Source organism: Malaclemys terrapin, chromosome 9 (assembly GCF_027887155.1).
Source record: "Malaclemys terrapin pileata isolate rMalTer1 chromosome 9, rMalTer1.hap1, whole genome shotgun sequence".
Lineage (NCBI taxonomy): Eukaryota > Metazoa > Chordata > Testudines > Emydidae > Malaclemys > Malaclemys terrapin.
This window is the reverse complement of record NC_071513.1, coordinates 89,043,245-89,065,919: the sequence shown is the minus strand read 5'-3', so window position 1 is coordinate 89,065,919 and position 22,675 is coordinate 89,043,245. Positions and strand designations below refer to the sequence as shown.

At 41.3% G+C, this 22,675-nt stretch overlaps 1 protein-coding gene across 4 annotated transcripts in view; it reads right to left on the bottom strand.

Moving 5' to 3' along the window:
• LOC128842694 (multiple epidermal growth factor-like domains protein 6) overlaps window positions 1–22,675 on the bottom strand; it is a 267,105-nt gene that overhangs the window by 103,948 nt on the left and 140,482 nt on the right. For all 4 annotated transcript variants that reach the window (XM_054038817.1, XM_054038820.1, XM_054038818.1 and 1 more), the window contains exon 5: window positions 2,878–3,000. In XM_054038817.1, the coding sequence (XP_053894792.1) occupies window positions 2,878–3,000 (123 nt within the window). The remainder of the gene's footprint in view (window positions 1–2,877; window positions 3,001–22,675) is intronic.

Sequence of the window (22,675 nt, the reverse complement as noted above, 5' to 3'; positions counted from 1 at the left end):
CAATGTCCATATTATTTATGCTATGCCGTTACAATATTTAAGTCTCACGTTTGTACAGCAGCTTTCATCCTAACACATCTCAAAGTGGTTTTAAAATGTCGTGATCAATCACTTCACTCATTAGGGAAGTAAAAGCGCTTTTGGGATGGAGCATGGAAGCAGTTCAATATACAGGAATGCTACGCTGTAGGTTAGGACTAAAACTGAATACGATATACAACTGAGATGGCAGAGGAAATACAGGCAAACAGAATATAAGTAATCAAATTGACTAACAGCCCTGCTCTTCTAAAATGCCATGGTAATTTTAAATGACAACAAAGTGATCAGAAACTCAGTTTTAGACCACATCTGCAAGATGGCACCTCCGTCTACACAGTACAACATAGCATCATGAATGGCCATTGGCCCAGGGTCAACTTAAAGGGGTAGAGTACCATCTCCTGAATTATCAGCATCACTTCCCAAAGCACCCTTAGGTTTACTTTGAGGTCTCCCATCCAACAAGGGCCAAGCAGAAACTTACTTATCTTGTTAAATCTGATGAAGTCATAGCTAAGGTACTATGGCTGCAGGAACATATGGCTGCCCACTGGCTGTCATTAAAATCTTAACAACAGCTGTTTGCAAATAATTATCATCCCTGCTATACTTGTGGTATTCCATTGGCTTGACAGAAGTTTTCAAGCTGTGGAATGCAGACCACTCGGGGTCCACAGACTAAGTGTAAGATTTCCAAAGGGGCCCACACCTCAATTTGAAATTTTTTAGGGGGGGCGCAAATGAAAAAGGTTGAAAACCACCGGTTTATTACAATAAATAACTAAATAAATTAATGGAGATATCTGATCTCCTAGAACTGCAAAGGACCTTGAAAGGTCATCAAGTCCAGCCCCCTGCCTTCATTAGCAGGACCAAGTACTGATTTTGCCCCAGATCCCTAAATGGTCTCCTCAAGGATTGAATTCACAACCCTAGATTTAGCAGGCCAATGCTCAAACCACTCAGCTATCCCTCCCCCAACAAATGTTTTAATGATCATTAAACAAAAGAAAAAACTGTAAAAACTTCAATGGTGAACACTGTAATTGTACACTTACGTTATTTCTATTGTTTTAAATAAGCTTCATAATGGCTAACACCACATCCCTCTGTAATTGCTCATGAGGAAATGCCTGACAGGAGAGTCAAACATCCTTAGCTTCACCTTTTAAAGAATGTAATGCCACATTTGAGGAGGAGACATACATGACTAGCTCATTACTGCTCTCACAAAAATTGTGTTGTTATATTTAAGCAATTTAGGAGTGAGATGGGTAATCTTTGCTTTCAATACAAGGAGGATTATCTGGAAGCTCAATTAATTACTTTTAAGCAAATCTGAAAACTGTAAGTATTCAACAATATAAACACATACAAACTTGTCCACAGAAACACTTCCAAAGAATCACTAAAGTTAATAACAGGAGACTGAAGAAAGGTAGTAAAACTCTTTGAATTATGTATACTTTTTCTGAGTTTGTGTATTTGGAATATAAAAATCCATCAAAGGGACGCACATAGGACATCAGTTAAAAAACTAAGAAACAAACAAACAAACAAACAAAAAAAACTTCAATCAAAAGAAAATGCCCATCTAGTTCTTATTTACATTGTCAAGCTGGATACCGACTGATAGCTTGCTGTGGAAGCTAATCCTACAACCTTCCAGTCTGGGAAAGAGTGTTCCTGAATAAGCTATAGAGATATAGTAAAGAATATAATCACAGCTGGGACATACACAGCAATGTATCTAACCTAAAAATCTGGAGGCAAAGGACAAAAGTAAAATGAAATCCTGGCAGAGACGAATTTGTACGAGTCTGTACAGTGGGGAAAACAGAAATGTCTTCATGCTGTGAAAGATGATAATATGTTTTGCAAGAATCTACATATATATAACACCTTTCATCCTGAAGGAACCAAAAGAACTTCAACTATTTGTTTACTGCAGCAAGGAAATACAGCCACACAAGATAGAGGGCAACAGCTCTGCAAATAACCAGTCTCAGCATGTGTGCACGAGAGTTTTAGCGGGTGGTTTCTAAGTTCACATCTGAAAAATCACATGGGACCTCAGAAATAAACTAAACCTTTTTGGAGGGCATCACATGCTACAGCTTACTGCTCTGTGGGCCAAATTTCCTGGTACACTAACTACTTTGTATCAGTTTGCTGATGCAAAATAGCTTTGAACCTGGCTTAATGGGCCAGTTAGACCAGGTTTACAGCTTTTTTATGTTCCCAAAGTGCTGCAGAACAGCCATGATAAAATTCAGCCATGTGCAGAGGGATAAAATAAGATCTATTTAGCACGTAAGTCTCATGCAAACCCTATTTTGAAGCTGGACCTTTGCATAGGGATGAAATTCACCCCAGATCTTAACTAGGAATCTGGCTTCATGTTTCCCTAAGAAAGAAGGCAAATGGATTTATGTAGCATGTGATTTCAAATCTTATTTTAGACGCTTAATCTGTAGCTGTGGAACTGCAACTGAAGTGCAGAAATGTATGTGTATTTTCTGATAAGCACATTTTGTTTTAGAAACGGATGAAATACTTTCAAATGTATGCACTTTCTTCAGGTTTTTAAACTGATGATAGAAATTCCATAATCAGAACAAATCCAGGGCAAAATGATACATTTTTCATAAGAACCCTTTGAAGTGTTCTTAAAGTTACATCTTCATAATCCAGACAGGAGAAGATCTGCACTCTTGACAATTCTGAATTTATGCACTTCAGCTGGCTCTAGATAAAAGGTAACTCTCTCAGTTTTCATTCCAAGGATGTTCTCGGATTTTTTAATCAGTAAAGAGACACAGTACAGAATGTTACCTTCACATGATTTTCCATCTTCGCCCAGTTTCTGGCCAGCTGGACATCTGCAGTAGTAGCTGCCAATAGTATTGCAGCACTGGTCCTGACAACCACCATTCTCAATGGTACATTCATTTACATCTGTAGTGGGAAATAGCATATAAAAATTAGACATTGAATACAAAGTAGGCATTGACTAAATTGTCTCTTCCTTCAATAACACTGTGCATCTTTCTGATTTTACCAGGTGAAGAAGCAACTAAGATCCGCTCCTTATAGCCTCCTGAAATAGGATGTGCCCCATCGTTGCTTATGTCTTGTCTTAGATATTCAGCAATTCAGAGCAGGGTCTACGTCTTCCTGTGTGTATGTGTACAGTGCCTAACAAAATGAGTCCCTGACCTTGCCTGATGTTAATGTGTCAGATATGTAACTTCCTGCAATATCTTTGGGAGTGCTGACTGTATTCAAATTATATCAGTGTGGGCCAGGGACTATATGTAATTCCATGGGAGAACGTGACCCTCTGACACCTCTTTTCACTTGGCTTCCAAAAAACTCAGTTTGACTGCAGCCTTCGTCACTCAGGTATCTTCATTTGGCATACAGCAGTGCTACACTGAGTTGATCAGACTCAAACACAGTGGGGAGGGGTACAGAGTACATCACAGCTCCAAAGTTACACAGAAACCCTCTCACTTTATATACATTACATATCTCATTGCATTTACTATACATAGCATCACATTTTTGGATTGGCTTGGTTATTTTGCAGGAACCAATCCCTGTGCAACATGTGCTGTCCACCCGCTGTCCATGGTTCAATTTCCTCTTTATTTTATCTCTGCATTCCTAACTTATTTTGCCCCTTGTTATCTAGTTCATAGTAAACAGTTCCCTGAGCATTCTCCCTCCTATCTTAGTTGGCTCAGACATTCTGCCTTTTTTAACCTACTGACCTATTTACTTATCTTATTTAGCACAAACATTCTGTTTTCAATCTGATGATTCATTTACATCCCTATTTGTATCTTCCAAGAACTGAGGCCTTCTTGTGTTAATTACTCATGTCAGGCCAGGCCTCAGCTACATACAGCTCCTCCAGGAACCAAGAACAGTGGGGGTGATTAGGCAAATTCATTCAGATTGTAATGCGGCCAGAGAAATACCACCACCTGTAGTGGTTCAGACTGGATTCTCCAGAGACCAACAGACCAAGAAAGGACTTTTGGATGAATAGCCTGAGTTTAAACTGGATTCTTTCGGATCCAGCAAACAGACAAGACCTTTTGTACAAGGAGAGTCCCCGGGAAGGGATGGAAGGACTTTGGCCTACTGAGGCCCCGTAAGACTGATGGGTGACCTCTGGTAGGTTTTTTGTCTATTGTTTTTATGTTTTCTCTGTAATACTTTCACCTTAAGGACAAGTGGCTTGTTTAGAAAGAGTTACAACTTGTGACTTCTGGCAATTACCACTCTTCACAGCATTCTAAGAGAAAGCAAAGTGCAGACACTGGCCTGTTTAGGCAGGTTGGCTTGCTGGGGATATCACAGTGTAGGGAGGGAACTGTGCAGCCTGGAAAAAACCCTGGTCAGGAGAGAGAGAGAGAAAGAGAGATGTGGGTCTCCACCCAAGAAAGGTGACTGCTGAGGAACCAGGAGCCTAGAAAGGGTGCTCTTGAGGGACCATGGAAGGGGACAGAAGTGCAGTTGCCCTGCACTGTGACAATTAATTATTATTATTGGTACTGACTATCCATTCAATATTTAAGAATTTAAGGTGGCTTTTTTCAACCCATTTATTCATACATTCAGAATGAGAGTTTCTGGGGCAGGGAATGGTAATAGCAGGCTATTCATGGCCTGTTGAAAGGGCTCATGGACAAAAAAAGTCCTAAGGAAGTATTTTCCAAATGGGAAAGTTGTAAAATATACTGGTGGGATAGCAAACGGAATGAAAAGCAGCACATGTGGATTTGGGTCATTGCCACATGTGCCTCACATATTTCACAAAGGATTTTTGGGTGATGTTTTTATCTTATTATTGCTGGATCTGAAACGTTAGTATTGTCTAGAATGCCACGTAGGGACATTTTTATGTATTCATGGTTAAGCACTGACAGGAAAAATCTGCATGAAGAGGTTGGTCTTTTTTAATTTGGGGATGAGAGTCCTGAACAGGCTTGTTGGCACAGCAGAGCTACTCAGCGTGTTATTAAGTAGAAACCCAGAGTTAAGGAACACAGTGGGTTTTCAATACCTGGGAGTGTGACAGTTCTACAAGCAACAGTGGTTTTGGCACTAGAAGGGGCTGTTCACATTATTTTCAGGTTAAAAAGCAAGAGCTGAGGGAACGCAAGATGAGTGGGGGCAAGATTGGGTAAAAACAGAGAGGCATAATCCTAGCTGCAAAAGTACATGAAAATGACTTTAATGTTAGAAACCTTCAATGTTTCTGAGGGGAAAAAAACCCTCCTTTTAAAACTCTATTTATTAGATTTTGATCAACAGAAAAACACAGTACTTCAAAGGAGATAAAAAATGAAGGGAATTTTACATATATACATAAAAGAGCTGTTGGAACTTGTCACAAACCTGAACCTTGGGCTAGAATCATTTTAAGTTTTACCAAAGTCGGTTAATCCTTTGATGAATTTAAGATGAATTTTCTGACTTCTAGCTTTTGGTAGAAACCATCCAGCCACACTAAACCTGTCTACAGTTGGCAATTTTGAATACGTTTTGCTTTTATTTTTTTAGTTTTCTGACATCAGAAACACAAAATGAAACCAAGGGTGTGCAAACTCACCACAACTAATTTCTCCATAGCTCTACACATTGTCTAATGGGTCACAAAAGAAGTTTCACTGTATCCTCAACAGTATTGGAAAACAATGCTAAGTTAAAAAGACACAGCCAGCCAAATCTTAATCCTTCTGAAGTCAATGAGAGTTTTGCCGTTGATTTAACTGGGCCTAATATTTGGCCTGGTGAAGTTTGGCAGTGAAACCTATACCTTTTCCGTAGGTCTTGCATGATAACATGTTCCAAGAAATTTCCTTCCATTAACCACCAGACATCTGGATAAGGCCTGATGATAACAAACAATAACTAGGGTGGTCAGGTGCCTGGTTTTTGACTGGAAAGACCAGTCAAAAAGAGGATCTGACAGTGTCTGGTCAGATCTACTCACCCAGACACTCAAAGTCCGGTTACTGAGGGTGGGGGAGGCAAGAAGGCACTTGGTCACTCACCCGCGTCAGCTCCTACTCAGCTGAGGCTGCCTCCTACCTGCATTGGGCGACTGCAGCTCCCAGCCCCAGCTCCTCAGGCGAACCCCTCCTGACCCAGGCAGTGGCGGGGAGGGGAAAAGCAGCAAGTGACCGGGAGGGAGGAGGAAGAGGAGTGGACGGGGGTAGGGCCGCCGGGGGAAGAGGCAGGGCAAGGGAGGTTAGGGCACTTCTAATGGAGTGTCTGGTTTTTAAATATTACCAAGTTGGCAACCCTAATAATGACCCATATGCTAACCTTCTTTTACAGTCTCCTATTCTATTTACATTATGAGTGCTGAGGACTGGTCAGTGGTCACCATCAAAATGTGATAATTTACCAAAAATTATTTGAGGAACAGACAATACTATATTACCTCCTAGAGATTTAAATATTGACAGACTGATGGACACTACCCTATATAGTCTAATTTTTTCTGTGTTTTGAAACAAAATAACTTTTTAAACTTTGAGAACTTCACGTTTACTTTTTTGATATTATCCAAGAGTAGTTCCAAAAATATGCTTTGAATGCGAAAGTACTTAAGTACATTGTCTTTCTTCTTGATTGCAAAGTATTTCTATTAGGAACATAAATACATTTATTTCTTGTTCATCATGAAAAAGCTGTGGTTTACAGTATGGTTTACACCTTTTAAAGAGTATTTGTAATGTGTCATTACAAACCTCTTCCTCCTCCTCCTCTCCTTCTTGCACCGTATGCTCCACCCACGATTTCCTTCATCTCTGTCCTAACACTTGCATATGGGCCATGCCTTCTTCCCAGTTCTCTCTTACACCAGGAAATCCTCCTCCTCCTGCTGTGCCAAGAAACCTACTCTCTTTATTCACATTTCTCCTTAAAACATACTGTTCCTCTGAAGCTTACCAACATTAATCCAGCACATGAAGCAGAGCGGTTTTAATAACAGAAAACACAATGTATCTTGCACTGCTTTGAGCTATAGCCTTCTCCCCCTCAGCTGGTGCTTAACGCATCTAGGGCCAGATCCTCAATGGGTATAAATTGCCATAGTTCCGAGCTATGGCCAAGGTTCTTCCCCCTGACCTGTAACCACTCTCAAATTTAGAAAGCCTCCTCTGGTATTGTGCCTTGCTAATCTGTCCTTGGAGCTCAATAAAGGAATTAGGTTACCTACTGCTAAATAAATGATCAGAAAGAGACTAGATAAAACATGCCTACCACAAATTTAAGCTTCACAGGCCTCAGTCTGCTGTTCTGTATTCTTAGAACACACACAGTGTTCAGGATTTTAACCTGCAGATTCATATACTAGGCATAAAAAACCAAACCTACCCCATCCCCACGCCCTGTCAAAAACCCCTGCCACATGATACATTTCAGTCTGCTTTCCACATTCAATGTTATTCAAGGTTGCAAATACATTGGTCTCGTGCATGGCAAGATAAATGACAAAAATTCTCTGACATATTACAAGTCTACCAGGTTAGGTCTGACAAAGTGTTATCAAGACTATTGATCCATCTGTAATAACAAGATGTGGGCGCTTCAAGAAATAACTGTGATGTTTGCAAGTTCAATAGTGAAAATTTATGTAGAGCCAATATTGCCACACACAAACCAATCCATAGCAGACACTTTATAAAATCTTTTAATCCTGTTTTATTCTTGAAACAAAGGAGTTAAACCTACTTCCACATGTATCATACAGTTTCTAGATGACCCTTACATATTCTATATTGTCATATACATGTAGAAGAGTCAAACATGATGGGTTTTAAATTTATTACTGTAAACACCTGGATTCTGGATACATGCATAGAATTAAAAGGTATTCTATTATTAAGTTTATGCAACAATTTTTAATAGATGATAAAGAGAATCTCATGTCTATGACCTAATTTTTAAAACAAGTCCCAGGGTTATAATGTTTATCTTTTGTATGTAACCAATTTCTTCTTCTTCTTTTTAAACAGCCACATATGCTATGGCCTTTGTTTCACTGACCACCCCTGTAGGGCTAATATGTGCTCTGAACCATAATAAGCTGACTTTACTGCATGTCATAGCTCAGTGGACTTGTAATAGATCACTGAAGTGGAATAAAAATCTGTAAAATCATTCCCATTCTTAGTGGAATACCACATGAATAAAGCACATCATCATTCCAAGGGAAAACTATTTTAATTAGCTCAGAAGTGTTATACTAGCACACGGGTGGGCAAACTTTTTAGCCTGAGGGCCAAATCAGGGAATAGAAATTGTATGGCGGGCCATGAATGCTCACAAAATTGGGGTTGGGGTGCAGGAGGGGGTGCGGGCTCTGGTTAGGGGTGTGGGCTCTGGGGTGGGGCTGAGGATGAGGAGTTTGGGGTGTAGAAGGGAGCTCTGGCCTGGGACCAAGGAGTTTGGAGACCGGGAGGGGGAATCAGGGCTGGGGCAGGGGGGTTGGGGTGTGGGGAGAGGCTCAGGGGTGCAGGCTCCGAGCGGTGCTTACCTCAAATGGCTCCCGGAAGCAGTGGCATGTCCCTTCTTTGGCTCCTACATGGAGGCACGGCCAGGTGGCTCTGCACGCTGCCTCACCTGCAGGCACCACCCCTGCAGCTCCCATTGGAGCACCGGAGGGGACCATTGGAATGTGTAGGAGCCAGAGCGGGGCCATAGCATGGCTTCCGGGAGCTGCGTGGTGCGGCCCCCGAACCAGCACCACAGCTGGAGAGGGGCCAAGCCACGTGATGCGGCCCCCGACCCAGCGCCCCACAAGCCCTAGACCCCGCTCCCTAGCGGGAGTTAGCAGGCCGGCTTAAAATGGCTTGCGGGCTGGATACAGCCCACAGGCCATAGTTTGCCCACCCCAGTACTAACATGTAGTGACTTTAGTTCAAGGCTAGAACAAACAGAAAATATTTACCTTGAAGATGAATCCAACAACTAATACAATTTCTTCCCAGTTATGGTCTCCCAGAGATCATGGTAAAAATGTCAAACTCTGGGGACCAAAACGGCTAGACCAGTGCTTGAGTTGTGCCAGTGCACTTCTAAACAGTGTTCCAACACTTGGCTGGGGAGCTGGAATGGTGTTCTGGTACATCTGACCCAGCTCCCCACAACCAGGTTACCTAGCTGCCATCTCTTCTTCTGGAGCAGGTACGGAAGCAAAAGATGTGGAGGATCCAAAGAAACCATCTCCTCACCATCTCCTTACCTCTTCAACTTCCCAACCTGCCCAGGTTAGCTAGCTGCCATCTCTTCTTCAGGAGTAGGAAGGTAGGTCTGATATGGGTCACCCTAGGTTTACCCACCATCTCTCCTTCTGGAGCAAGGAGAGGGGTTCTGGGGGTTCCTCTGGGGTCCACTCAAGTTACCAAGCCACCAACCCTCCTTCAAGAGTGGGGAGAAGGTCCCCCTGGCTTCCGCCAGGTTATCAGCACCATCTCTCCTTCCATAGCGGGAGCCACGTCTGAGGAGTTCTATCACTTCTTTGTTTTGGACTTGAGCACTCTGACACCGAAATCAATACGGGCATCCAAAAAGTAGCCTCATTTTCAGATGTGTTGAGCACCTGCAGCTTCCACTGACTTCAGGGGCAATGTAGACGTCTACGGTCCCAATCATGCAAATGCGACTCACGCACTTTAAATTAAGCGTGGGTGTAAGAATCCACATAATCAGGCCCTAAATGTAAATTTTAGTGTCTAACTTTAGACACACAAGTTTAAAAAATGTGCCTACACAAATATATATATATCATACATACAGATGTATATGTGGAGGTCATAGCCATGTAATAAACCAGTTCATTGGAAGGGTCTGCAGTTCACCTTCACTCTGCCAAGTAATCAATCTCCCCCTATGAGTTATTCCAACATTCCAAATCCATGAGCAGTTTTATACATCCACAATTTTTAAAAAATTACCTATCTGGGAAATATTTCTTCCCTTTTCCACCTAAATGTGGAATTACACCCTCTCTAGGGCTACAGACAGGAACTTAATATCAATGGAAAGGGGAGATTTCAAGCTTACCAATGGGATGCAATGCACTCCTTTCTAGGGCTGGAAAGATTTGTGATAATGAACTTCAAAGTAAGTATATTTTTGGTTAACAAAAATCTTTGAGAGAAGTTTTAGAGAATATTCATTTGTTTTAATTTCTCTCTCTTCCTGAGCCTTGCAACTCTGGTAACTGAGGTATTTTGCTTTGCATGGATATGAAAAATAGTTTCAGTAACGTTTTTAAAACTCTGTAAAATGTTTCCAAAATACTGGTAAAATATGTGGCATATACAGAATACATGATGACAGGTTTCAGAGTAGCAGCCGTGTTAGTCTGTATCCGCAAAGTGGATCCGAAGAAGTGGGCTGTAGTCCACGAAAGCTTATGCTCTAATAAATTTGTTAGTCTCTAAGGTGCCACAAGTACTCCTGTTCTTCTTTTTGAGAATACATGATGGTGAGGGATAAAGATTTTAAATTGGCATAGTCTTTAGTACAACTTCATTGCCAATAACCCATACCTTGGCTTAGTCACTCATGAGTAAAGTTATCCCTATATCTGGATAAAGATATTCAAAATGGGTATCTAGAGTTAGGCACCTAAATCCATAGTTAGGCACCTAAATCACTTTGCTTGATTTTCAAAGTGCTGAGCATCCAGCCACTCAGTGGGAGATAATGGAAGCTCAGCACTTTTGAAAATCATGCCACTTAGATGCCCAAATATAGGTTTCAGAAACAAATTTTTGACACCCAATTTTGAAAATCATGGCCCAGATGGACTAAAACCAAAATTTCAGGTCTGCATAACTCCTGAACTTTGGGGAAGTTCAGATCTCACCTTTGCAGTTTGGACCATTCTCTGATATTACACATTATACCTTATTCGAATCAATACAAACATGTAATATTATACAGAAATATCTAAAGAGAGACAGGGAGATAGACAGAGATAACCATTCCCCATACACCTTGGTTTCTGTACAAAAGAACAAAAGGAGGAGAAATTAGGGTGACCAGACAGCAAATGTGAAAAATCGGGACAAGGGGTGAGGGGTAATAGGAGCCTATATAAGAAAAAGACCCAAAAATCAGGATTGTCCCTATAAAATCGGGACATCTGGTCACCCTAGGAAAAATCGAGAACATTTTTCCTTTATTGGCAGTTGTCTCTAAATCTTACATTATGTCTACCGTTTCCAGTGTTAACTGCAAATTATCCACCTCAATAGAAAACAAAGCTCTTGCTCTGATAGTGAAGTGCAGCCCTACAAGTGTATTTATTAAACACTCAATGCTTTATTAGCATTTCTTGTTCCATAAAGTCAATAAGCAGATTGAATATTTCTTATTGTGCCGGATTATGAAGTACTGTAAATCTGAGATGCTACTAACATGCATCCAATAAATGAAGCAAACTTATCTGACAGCTTGGCACAGATTCATTGAGTGAATTCACAGTTATACACCCGTCATAGCCATTGTGTTTACTGACAGCTGCAGCGCCTGCACTTTCTCAAATTGTCACCTCATTTTGTAATGTTAATCTGCTACACAGCCTCCTCCAAACCACCATGTCACCTTTACATAAGTGGAGCTCATTGGTTATCTAATTCCATGTATCCCTTCTACAACTCTCCTTCCTGTTTGAATGAGAGCCTCTTAAATGGCTATATTTCTTTTATTGTTGGAGCAGATTAAAGATACTGTTTCATGCTTTTCTGCTGGAGATTTACAAAAATGACAACTCCATAGGAGATGCACTCATTTTTCTTTTTTAAAATCATAGGCTGAAGATAAGGAGCCTGATATTCCCCTCTTAGTTTCACTGACATCCAAAGTAACTTCGTTAAGGTCAGCGAAAGTGAGAAGAAGCAGGCTCAAGGTTTAGATAACAAATTAAATGATCTTGAAAATCTCACCAACTCTTGAAAACCAAGGCAGCTGGTAGGAACCTAGGAATAGCCATACTGGCTGAGACCCAAGGTCCACCAAGTCCAGTATCCTGCCTCCCACAATGACCAGTACCAGACACTTCAGAGGAAGGTATAGGGACCCTGCAGTAAACACATGCAGGATAGTCTGTCCCTACATTAGTTCTCATTGTGATCTCTTCTAGGTGGTGTCTACACTTACAGTGGCATGTACAGTACAAACATTGCATGCCCCCCATAGCAAGGATATAAGTAGCAGGATAAATACTGAAGCATTGCTTAGGCAAAGAGAGACATGGCAGAACGTTAGGGTATATACCCTATATGGCTCTCTATGTGCCAAAGCAGTGCCTCCCATGTCTACATATTTTTAACAGTATTGGGTCCTGCTGCCTCCCCACAACCAGTGTCTTTCCCCATGGCCTCCCCCATGCCAAAGCCTTTCACTGCCACATGTTGCTTCGCAGTGTGGATGCAACTTCCTTTTCACTGCAGTGTGTAGGTACACATATCCTACATGACACCACCAGTGTAGCAGGCCATAGTTAGAGATTGGCTTAAGCCCTGGAGTATGAAGTTCAATATCGATCCCAAAATGTGTTATAACAAAGTCTGACAACTCTAAATATTCTTGATATCCGTATAAATGTCCAATCCTGTTCTGAATATTGTTAAGTTCTTGGCCTCAATGACTTGCTGTGGCAATGAGTTCCACAGTGTAATTACATGTTGTGTGAAAACAATATTTCTATCAGTTTTGAATGTATCCTCTTTTACCGCCTAAAAAGCAGGCTTAATTTCTGAACAACAGAAAAACCATAAGCAGGTTTTCTTTTCTACATGAACAGTAATCAAGTAAATAAAAAAAAAATCATTGTGGAATAAAATCTTGCAGTGGTATCTATTTTCTAAATGTATTTTCACAGACTAGAAATTAATAATGCAGCTGAATGCCCCCAGCGTCTGGACTCAGCACCACAGACTAACAAACTAATTAGCCATGATTGGAGATGATTATGGAGTATGGCTATAACCGTGATTGCAAAGAAAGCGTGTGAATCCCCTACCTCAAGTACAGTCCTTGCAATTAAAGACAAGTGTTTTCGTTTTCCTAGTGTGGTGGCTTTGCAGGTAGCCTCCATATCGAGCATGATGAACAAAATATAAAATATGGTGTTCTATATTATACTGCATGTGTCTTCAAAATAGTTCTGTGCACAGACCAATCCTGCTCCCTCCCTACCCCATCTCTCTTTACAAAAGCCTATTATTTTAGTACCAAAAAAAAAAAAAAAAAAAAAAGAGCTCGGTACTGTTCTTCTCAAAGGCCTTTGCTTTCATCTAAAAATATAGTTCTCTCATTGTACACGAGGAGGTCTAGACTCTTTGATGCCTATGTTACTCCTGTTACCCTTGAAAGGGAGATACACATAAATGATATGGAGAATAGACCTCTCTTCCCCTGCCCCCCCCGCCCTTTGTCTGCATGGTTGATTCTAAGATATGGGTTCTCACTTGGATCCCAGATAGGTAATGCTCTTCAAGGATCATTCCCAAAGGCACAGTGGCTACGTTTAAAGTTTCAAGGTTCTATAAAACAAGGCTGGGTTTTTTGCAGGCTCTGAGGTGTTGAAATTAATTCCAAACACAGCCCATTGGGCTTCAGTGCCTCAGGAAGAGTTCACAGAGTGTATCTTGAAGAAGAGGGAAGCTTGTGGTTTGCTGTCTTTGGATATCCAGATTAAGTGACAGAGGAAGGAAGAGGACATCTGTTTGGTCAGTGCCAAATAGTAAGCCTGACACTTGGCCAGCACTTCCTTTATTCCCAACAAGCTGCCTTAACTCCCTTTCCTGCCCTCACTATTCATAAAGACATTCTCTTAAGCAAATATTTTTTTGCTGATGTTCTGTTATAAATCAGGTTTCAGAGGGGTCGCCGTGTTAGTCTGTATCAGCAAAAACAACAAGGAGTCCTTGTTGCACCGTTGAGACTAACACATTTATTTGGGCATAAGCTTTCATGGGCTAAAACCCACTTCACTCCATGGATCTGATGAAGTGGGTTTTAGCCCACAAAAGCTTATGCACAAATAAATTTGTTAGTCTTATAAATCAGGTTACCACGCTGGAATTGGGAAACATGGATAAAAAGTATGCAAAGCTAAGCCATTTGTAACAGACAGGCATGTGCAGTTATAATGGTTAAACAGTATAAACCAACAACATTCATTTACTTTCACTATAGCTAACACTGTGATTTAGTCACGGAGATCACATAAGTCACAGAATCCATGACTTCCAAAGACCTCCGTGACTTTAGCCAGTGCTGGTTGGGAGCTACAGGGTCTTACACAGATCAAAAGTGAGCAAAGTATTCCAATAAGAGATTAATACACTCCCAGGTGAAAATTTGTAATAATGGGCCAAATTCTACCATATACAATTGCAATTAATTGTTTGCACGTCTGGTATCAGTGTACAGATATTTCCCTATATGATCGCTTTAAAGTCAATTCTAAGAAACAACAATTGCATGAGCTTTAGAAGTCATGATTTAAATGGCTGATTTTGTCTTAAACAAATGTTCTTTATTGTGGAAGTTGAGCAAAAGAGTTTGTTTTAAGGGAAACCAAAGCCTGACTTAGAATTTCAATCCTGGAAGAGATGAGAAAGGACGAATCTTAAGGATAAAGTGGCTAAATATTTGAGCTTTTCATGAATGTAGGGTAAACAGAAAGCTAAGAATAAAAGCAGTGATCTACTTAGAAACATATTCATCCCCCAACCAGGGCCGGCTCCAGGTTTTCTGCTGCCCCAAGTGGCAAAAGAAAAAAAAAAAAGCCACAGCAGCGCGATTGCGCTGCTCCACTCTTCGGCGGCAATTCGGCGCAGGTCCTTCACTCCGAGAGGGACTGAGGGACCCGCCGCCGAATTGCCTCCGAAGACCCGGACGTGCTGCCCCTTGGTATTGGCCGCCCCAAGCATCTGCATTTTTAGCTGGTGCCTGGAGCTGGCGCTGCCCCCATCAACATAGAATAAGTGCCTCACAAACAAATTTATTTTCATAAGCAACACAGTGAAAGAGAAACACTAAGAATACAGCATCAAATTCTGATACCTGTATTCATATTGGAGCAGTTGTGAACTATCTTTAGCTGGTGTGAATTATCATTCAAGTCAATGGAGCTATGACAATTTACACCATCTAAGAATATGCCCATTGAATATTACTTTATAACACAAATGGTTCCATTTAAATCAATGTATAGACTTGCCCATGTCTTCACTAGACCCACTTGTGGAGTAAGGTACTATTCAGCATAAGGGTGTCAGAATCTGACCCAAAGAAAGTAACTGATTCATCCAAGTTCACACAGGAAGTAACTGAACCATGATCTGAATCCAAATCCATTTCCTTGATCACAAGATCATCCGCATCTATCTGAGCTCTTTGTAGAGGCCATTTTACAAAGCAAATAAACTAATTCAACCTGTTTTGGAAAAGCCCTTTATAAAATGGATAAAGATTTTTATGTACAAAAGAATTATGTGCTGGCGTAGGAGGGAGGCAGACTTTGGCTGGCATTCTAGACAAAGCATTTGGTCGTCACCATTTTCACTACTGGATAGGAAAGAGGAAGTGTTTACTGCAGACTGCTAATGGCCCCCATTGCAAGACCATGGTGATTTTAGAAATTGCTTCATAATGTACAAACAGGCTGATTATCACAATTGTACAGTCTAAGAAGGCTAACAAATTCAGGAGCTTTCATTTCAGGAGAACTCTGCTGTAATAAGTCACTTACTTATCAGTTGGTCTCTTTCATAATATAATTAACCACAGGACTAAGCATCTGAGCAGATGAGTTCATTTTTCACATGAATAATGAAAACTTTTTTTCAAACCATTAAGTACTGAAATTAAATGTGAGAGATTTCTTAGCAGGAAAATTACATCATGTGGCTTCTATCTTAAAATGGGAATTATTGGGCTCTGAATGGTCATTCTTGTTTTATTTTCTCTAATTTTTCTTGCAGGTTGTTCTGGCCAATCAACATGGATCACTTTTACCCAGTGGTGAGCTGGAACCGCGTGAACCGGTTGTTAAATTTTGAAGCAGTTTTAGGACCGGTTGTTAACCCGCTTCCCTGTGAGGGGGCGCTGCGGCTTTGATGGGCTCTGGCCGGGAAGTGACGTAATTCCTCCTCCGGCCACCGGGGGCGCTGCGCTGCGGGAGCAATGTGGGCCGCTGCCTGGCCCTGGGCATGGGCCCTGTTGCTGCTTCTGCTCCCCCTACCCCTTGCCCTGGGGCTCGGGCTGCTCCGAGCTGCTCTCCCCGTGAGTACGCGCCACCCTGCCCGCAGCCAGCCCCTGTCTCCAGCCAGCCCCTGCCACACCCCCTGCCCACAGCCAGCCCCTGCCGCACCCCCTGCCCTGTCTCCAGCCAACGCCTGCTACACCCCCCTGCCCGAAGCCAGCCAGCCTCGCACTCCTCTGTCTCCAGCCAACCCCTGACGCACACCCTGCGGCCCTGCTCGAAGCCAGCCAGCCCCACACACCCCTGCCCTGCCTGCAGCCAGCCCTGCACCCCCTACCTCCAGCTAGCCCTGTCCCACGCCCGTCTGCAGCCAGCCCCACGTCCATTGGAGCCCTGCAGTTCCTAGGGCAGTAACCCTGCACACCTGCTTTAATGAGGGGGGCAGGGAGCAGCTGGGACCCACACATGTGCACACCCTAGGATGACCAGACAACAAGTGTGAAAAATCGGGACAAGGGGTGGGGGTTAATAGGCACCTATATAAGCAAAAGACCCAAAAACCGGAGATTGTCCCTATAAAATTGGAACATCTGGTCACCCTAGCACACCCCCAGGGAGTGGCGGGGACCCACACATGTGAAACGGAGCTCATTTCTAGTTCAGGCCCATCTTTTTAAAAAAGAACTTTAGGTAGGGTTAACATACATCCGTATTTTCCCAGACATGTCAGGCTTTTTGGTTCTTAAATTGCTGTCCGGGAGGAATTTTTTAATTTTAAAAATTCCTCCCAGGAAAATACGGACTTATGGTAACCCTATTGGTACAAAAAATACATACTGTGGCACATCCCTTAAATCAGAACTTTGTATAGGGAACTGGTTGTTAAGATTTTGGCAGCTCATCACTGCTTTTACCCCTACTAGAACAGATTATTTATCATTAGGGACGTGGATGCTTTGAAATTAAAGTGAATGGCCGAACTGCAGTGAGGTCTGTACCTAAAAGAAAGGTGCCAACGTCAGCTGTTGGTTTTTATGTGTAGAATTTTTTCCTTCTTCCTTTCCCAATACCCCGTCTATTTGTTTTGGTTTTGGAGGTGGTGGCTTGTTTATGATGGAGTATATTTTTTCACGTTACACTGGAGGTTTTATTGTACTTATTGTTAAATAGTGTCCTGAGTGGGAATGGTTAGGGTAGCTCTAGTTACAATATTTCATTCTTATTCTGACTAAAACCAAATAACTTTTGGTAATCACACTCTGGATGGGAAAACCAAAATCATACTATCTAAACTAATTAATATTTTAGTGAGTTTGTGTTTGTTTCCTTATAAAGAGCTAATACAGACATAATTTTATCATCATTTGGATGCCCCCTGTCACAAGTCTTTTCTAACAACAGATCTGCTGTGTCAAGGGCAAAAGAATCCACAGACAGAGATGATTAAATCTTCATCAGTTTAATCTGCAGAGACTCCCACAGGGAAGTCATTATTCCCTGAGATTTCATTGCTTAATAGGTCTTGTGAGTTCATCTAATCTAACTGATGCTAAGGGATGCCTGTTAACTGCTGTTATGACCAAGGACCAGATTTCCAAAAGAGGCCAGTATTCAATAAGGCATCTAAACAAAGAAACCAATTTTCAAGTGTGCACAATATTCAGCTTTTCCCACTAAGAACCACAGGAGCTGCTGGGTGCTGAGCCCTTTTGAAACTCTGGCCCTTAATTTCTAGATGTTATATTCTCCCCAAAGTAGAAGGGAGAAATCCCTAGAATATTCTGGAGGGACGGCTAAGGTAGTATCTGGAAGATATACCTAGATAAAAAAAGAGAAATATATATAAATTAATAGACATATAAACTTGTATCTAAAGTTATCATTTTGCCTTTGTTGGTGAAAAACTGAAACCAAAGGATCCAAGAAATCTGAGTTATTCTTCATTAACCACAGTCTACTTGACAAAGAAAGCACTGGTATTATACTACGGTACAATTTCCTAAGCATAGTGTATTTCCTTATGAATATAAATCACACTTAATGCAGTGTTTATTTTGCAAACAATATGTACACACCATGCTCAGTCTGGTTAACAGCAAGGGAAGCAGTTTGAGTTTAACAGCCTGGTAGTTCTAGTTATCATAATATGTGATCTCAAGTGTTGAGACTGTCAGAAGTCAAAGGTGATCACAAGCAGAAGTCAGAGGACTATAATTTCTAAATCACACACTGCTGAAAAATGATTTGTATCGGGGCCAAACGGAGCCAGTTGTAGTACAAACTTTGCACTCTGGTTTCTAATAAGCACTATATTTGTCTTTAAAATCTAACTAGATGTCATGCATCTGGTTTTGATGACAGCCATACCCAATTCATTTACACCCATTGAAAGACATTTCGTATCTTTCAGTTTGTATTTTTCAGTCAAGAGTCAGAGAGGTAGCATAAATCATTTAAAAGTTTTGAATTATCCACTTTGTCTTTTCAGATGTGATTAGTTTTAAACATGGTCAGAAAAGATAGCTAGATTCCATACTTTTCTGAATTATTAATAAATGGCATGTTGCTGGGAAATCTTAAATAAAGCATACGTCTGTACAGTGATCTGTTTTAGGATAATCAATGGCATTGTATGAATGATGGTAAGGTCAGCAGTATTAAATAATGCCAATCTGTTGCATGGATCTTATTTCAAGCAGTTTTAAAAGACAACTATACTAGAAATGTTTAACACAAATTGAAAACATAGATTGAAAGCCATACAGTTCAGTCCTTTATATTAAGAGACAAACATGGCCATCTAAGTTGTACCTACAAAGTTTGCAGACATAACCTTGTGCCAGAAAATATCACATCTGCATGTAGCCTGGGTAATCACAGATAAAGACTAGTATGGTATCCTATTTTCTGTGCACACGCTTCTTCACCCACACAAATGTGTCATTTGCAGCTATGGCAGTTTCCCCCTTGGCACAGTTGCGGGGCTGCCCCCTTCAGAAAAGGAAACCAACTCAAATCAATACGTTTACTCTCATCTAACTCACTCTCATACACCAGCGTCTACTTTAACCAGCTCTGTGGAGCATGGATGACATCTGTTTCTATCTCAGGCAGCTCCAAAGTAGGCACAATTTGATCTAGAGCAACCCTTCGGTTCACAGTCGGTTTTGAACCTGGGACCTTCTGCACTAAGTGTATGAGCCTTCCTAATAGGAACAGTAACTGACTCTGAAGCCTCTTCTGCGGACCAACTACTACAGAAGGGAAGATACCTACACTTTTATAGTGTGGATTACACATTCACAACTTGGCTTTCCTCATTTGGAACTCTGGCCTTAAGTTTCTATCAAAAAATAAATTCCTTCCACTCAAATAAATCAGATTACTTTTCTGCATGGAGGAGACAGTCAAATATATTCTGACTCACAAAAGGAAGGTGTGAAATATGAACAAGCACATGTACAAAAACAATGAGGAGTCTGGTGGCACCTTAATGACTAACAGATTTCATTGGGCATAAGCTTTCATGGGTGAAAACCTCACTTCAAATAAATCTGTTGGTCTTTAAGGTGCCACCAGACTCCTTGTTGTTTTTGTGGATACAGACTAACACGGCTACCCCTCTGATATAAAGCGCATGTAATACAAATAGACTTGGCAGGATTTGATTTAAATCATTAGTTGTCTGTAAATATCAATTTTACCTGACACACTGAAACTGACAAAAAATACTATGCATCAATAGCAGTTGTCAAGTGCAACCTTCTCCATACCTAGTGCCCATGGGGATCTGGTATCCCAGGCCCTCAGCCATGCAGGGACTTCTCTGCAGCCCTGTTACCACCAAAGCACTGCTCACTTACTCATTGGCTAGGTGTGCAATGACCATCCCGGGGCAGGAGCTGTTCAGCATCAGCGTGGCCTTCCCCACAGCCAGGGGCTCATCCTCCTCCTTGCAGTCCCAGCCGGGGCAGATCTCTGCTCCAACCAGCAAGCACAGCCTCCCCCATGCTTAGCGCAGAGTCCCTCACACCTAGTGCCCGTAGGGGTCTGGTATCCCAGGACCCACAGCCATGCAAGTAGCCTTCTGCAGCTTCACAGTGAAAATTTAAGTCAATAAAAATCAAAAACAAAGGTTAAAAATGAACATTGTTATTATCCACCAAAATTTCAAAAAACAAAAACCAAAATTCAAATTCTGCCAAGCTTAAATATAAAATTATGGATGGTTCTGAAATCTAGGAGGCAACATAGGCTGGTGGCTGCTAAAAATCTTAGACCAAGAAATAAGTACAGTATATCAGATAACACTGTTTGCAACGGCTAAGTAAAAGGAAGATTTATTGGATCTCAGATACCACATTGTGGTTGCTGTGAACTTCTAATGGCAAACACCGAAGTCACACAGTGAAAGCTCCAATTAGATTTTCATGATACTCTCTCTATGTAAGCTTAGTCTTCCTGAAAATTACTTTAAAACAGTGGTTTTCAACTTGTGATCCACAAATCCCTGGGGGTCCAGACACTACATCTAAGATTTCCAAAGGGATCCGTACCTCCATTCGAAATTTTTTAGGGGTCTGCAAATGAAAAAAGGTTGCAAACCATTGCTTTAAAACAAAAAAGCCTGATAATTTTGACAATTGTGGAGCAAGAGGGTTTTTGGAAAGTCTGAAGGGAATCAGCCAGGCAGGTTTTTTCTGAGTTATAATATAATGAAACAGGACATTTTTTGTTGTTGTTTGCCATGTTGTTGTTGGTCTCAGGATACTAGAGAGGCAAGGTGGGTGCAATAATATCTTTTATTGGACTAACTTCTGTTGGTGAAAGAGACTGCTAGTACACAGAACTCTCCTGATGACCTGAGAGCTCTGTGTAAGCTTGAAAGCTGGTCTCTTTCACCAACAGAAGTTGGTCCAACAAAAGATATTACTTCACCCCACTCTGTTTCAATTCTTTCTTGACTTTGCTTGCAGTGTGTAATTTATTTGGCCCATTTATACCTCTGAAGAGCTTCATTTTATTAAATAGATATAATTCCCTGGGGTACTGCACATGGAATCTGATGAGAATGAATAATTGAAAGCAGAAAATGAGTTGTATTTGCCTAATATAGAAAAGATATAAATAGTAACCCAGACAAGAACGCCAGTGTAAAGTCGGTACTGCTAGTACACTTCTAAAGCTAAATTCAGAGGCTGAGAGATGGAGAAAAGGGTAATAAGTAATTTAATATCATCATCCTTGTCTGTGATCTCATAAACTAAGCAAAGATAGGCCTGGTCAGGGGAGATCTGAAAAGAAAACCCTATGGTAACCCTATGGACTAGTTTTGCTGACTAAGCAGGTGGTGCTCTGCTTTTGGAGTCAGTACTGAACCAGCCCTAGCATATTGCTGAGATGCGGAGGGTACTTCACTACTGGACATTATGGCTTTTTTGATGAGAGTTAAAATATCCTATGGCATTTCTCATAAGAGCATTAGCTCTGATGCCTCAGGGAGCCAGAACACCAGCTGAGAAGAGCCAGAGAGCAGCAGCATTCCAGCCCCATACTCCCCTTCCACTTCCCTGATAGATCCCCTTGGTCATTGTTTATGTTGGCAAGGCTTGGTGCAGTGTTCAGCTATGCTGTCTCTGTGCCAGCTAGGGACTCTTGCACATCAGTGGAATGCTCTGCTAGGGCAATCCACTGGCTTTACAGACCCTTTGTGCTGCCAGTGCAAACAAGCTAGATCAAAGAAGAGACTCTGGCCCATGATTTATCAATTCCTTTCCTAAAAACTGGTGCATAGACTTGCTGCTGCTGAAAGACACTCCCTCCAGAAGTCATTTCAGTGTTGAGCGAATCATCTGTACATAGAACTGAGGTTTGGGTTGCTTCTGAATGAAAGGTACTATGATGTATAAATGTAACATACAGTATGGTTACAATGGAATGAGCATGAATGTATGAATGCTAACACTGAACAGTAGTGGCAGTGGCTTCTTTGACATACACAATTAAAAACACCCATTAGGAAAAACTAAACATGAACAAACATGTTCAGAGAATTAAAAAAAAAAAGCTTTAAAATTACTGCTCTGGAATTTCTAAAAATAATTTTATCTTCAGACAGAAACAAACCTATATGAGCCAGTAAGTAAATACCATCCTAGGAAAAAGACCTTAAAGGCCACTCAGCAGGGTGTCTTTAGCAGGATGAAGAAAAAGAACTGATTCTGGTTTTGACCATGAAGAGCAAAACCTGTTCAGACTGCTACATCCCCAGTACAAAAGGTGAACTGAAAGTGATTACACAGTATAAAGAAGAGAGCCCAAGAAATACATTCTCTTCAGTGCTCACCCTTCCTGTTTTTACAGTGGGTGTTGAGT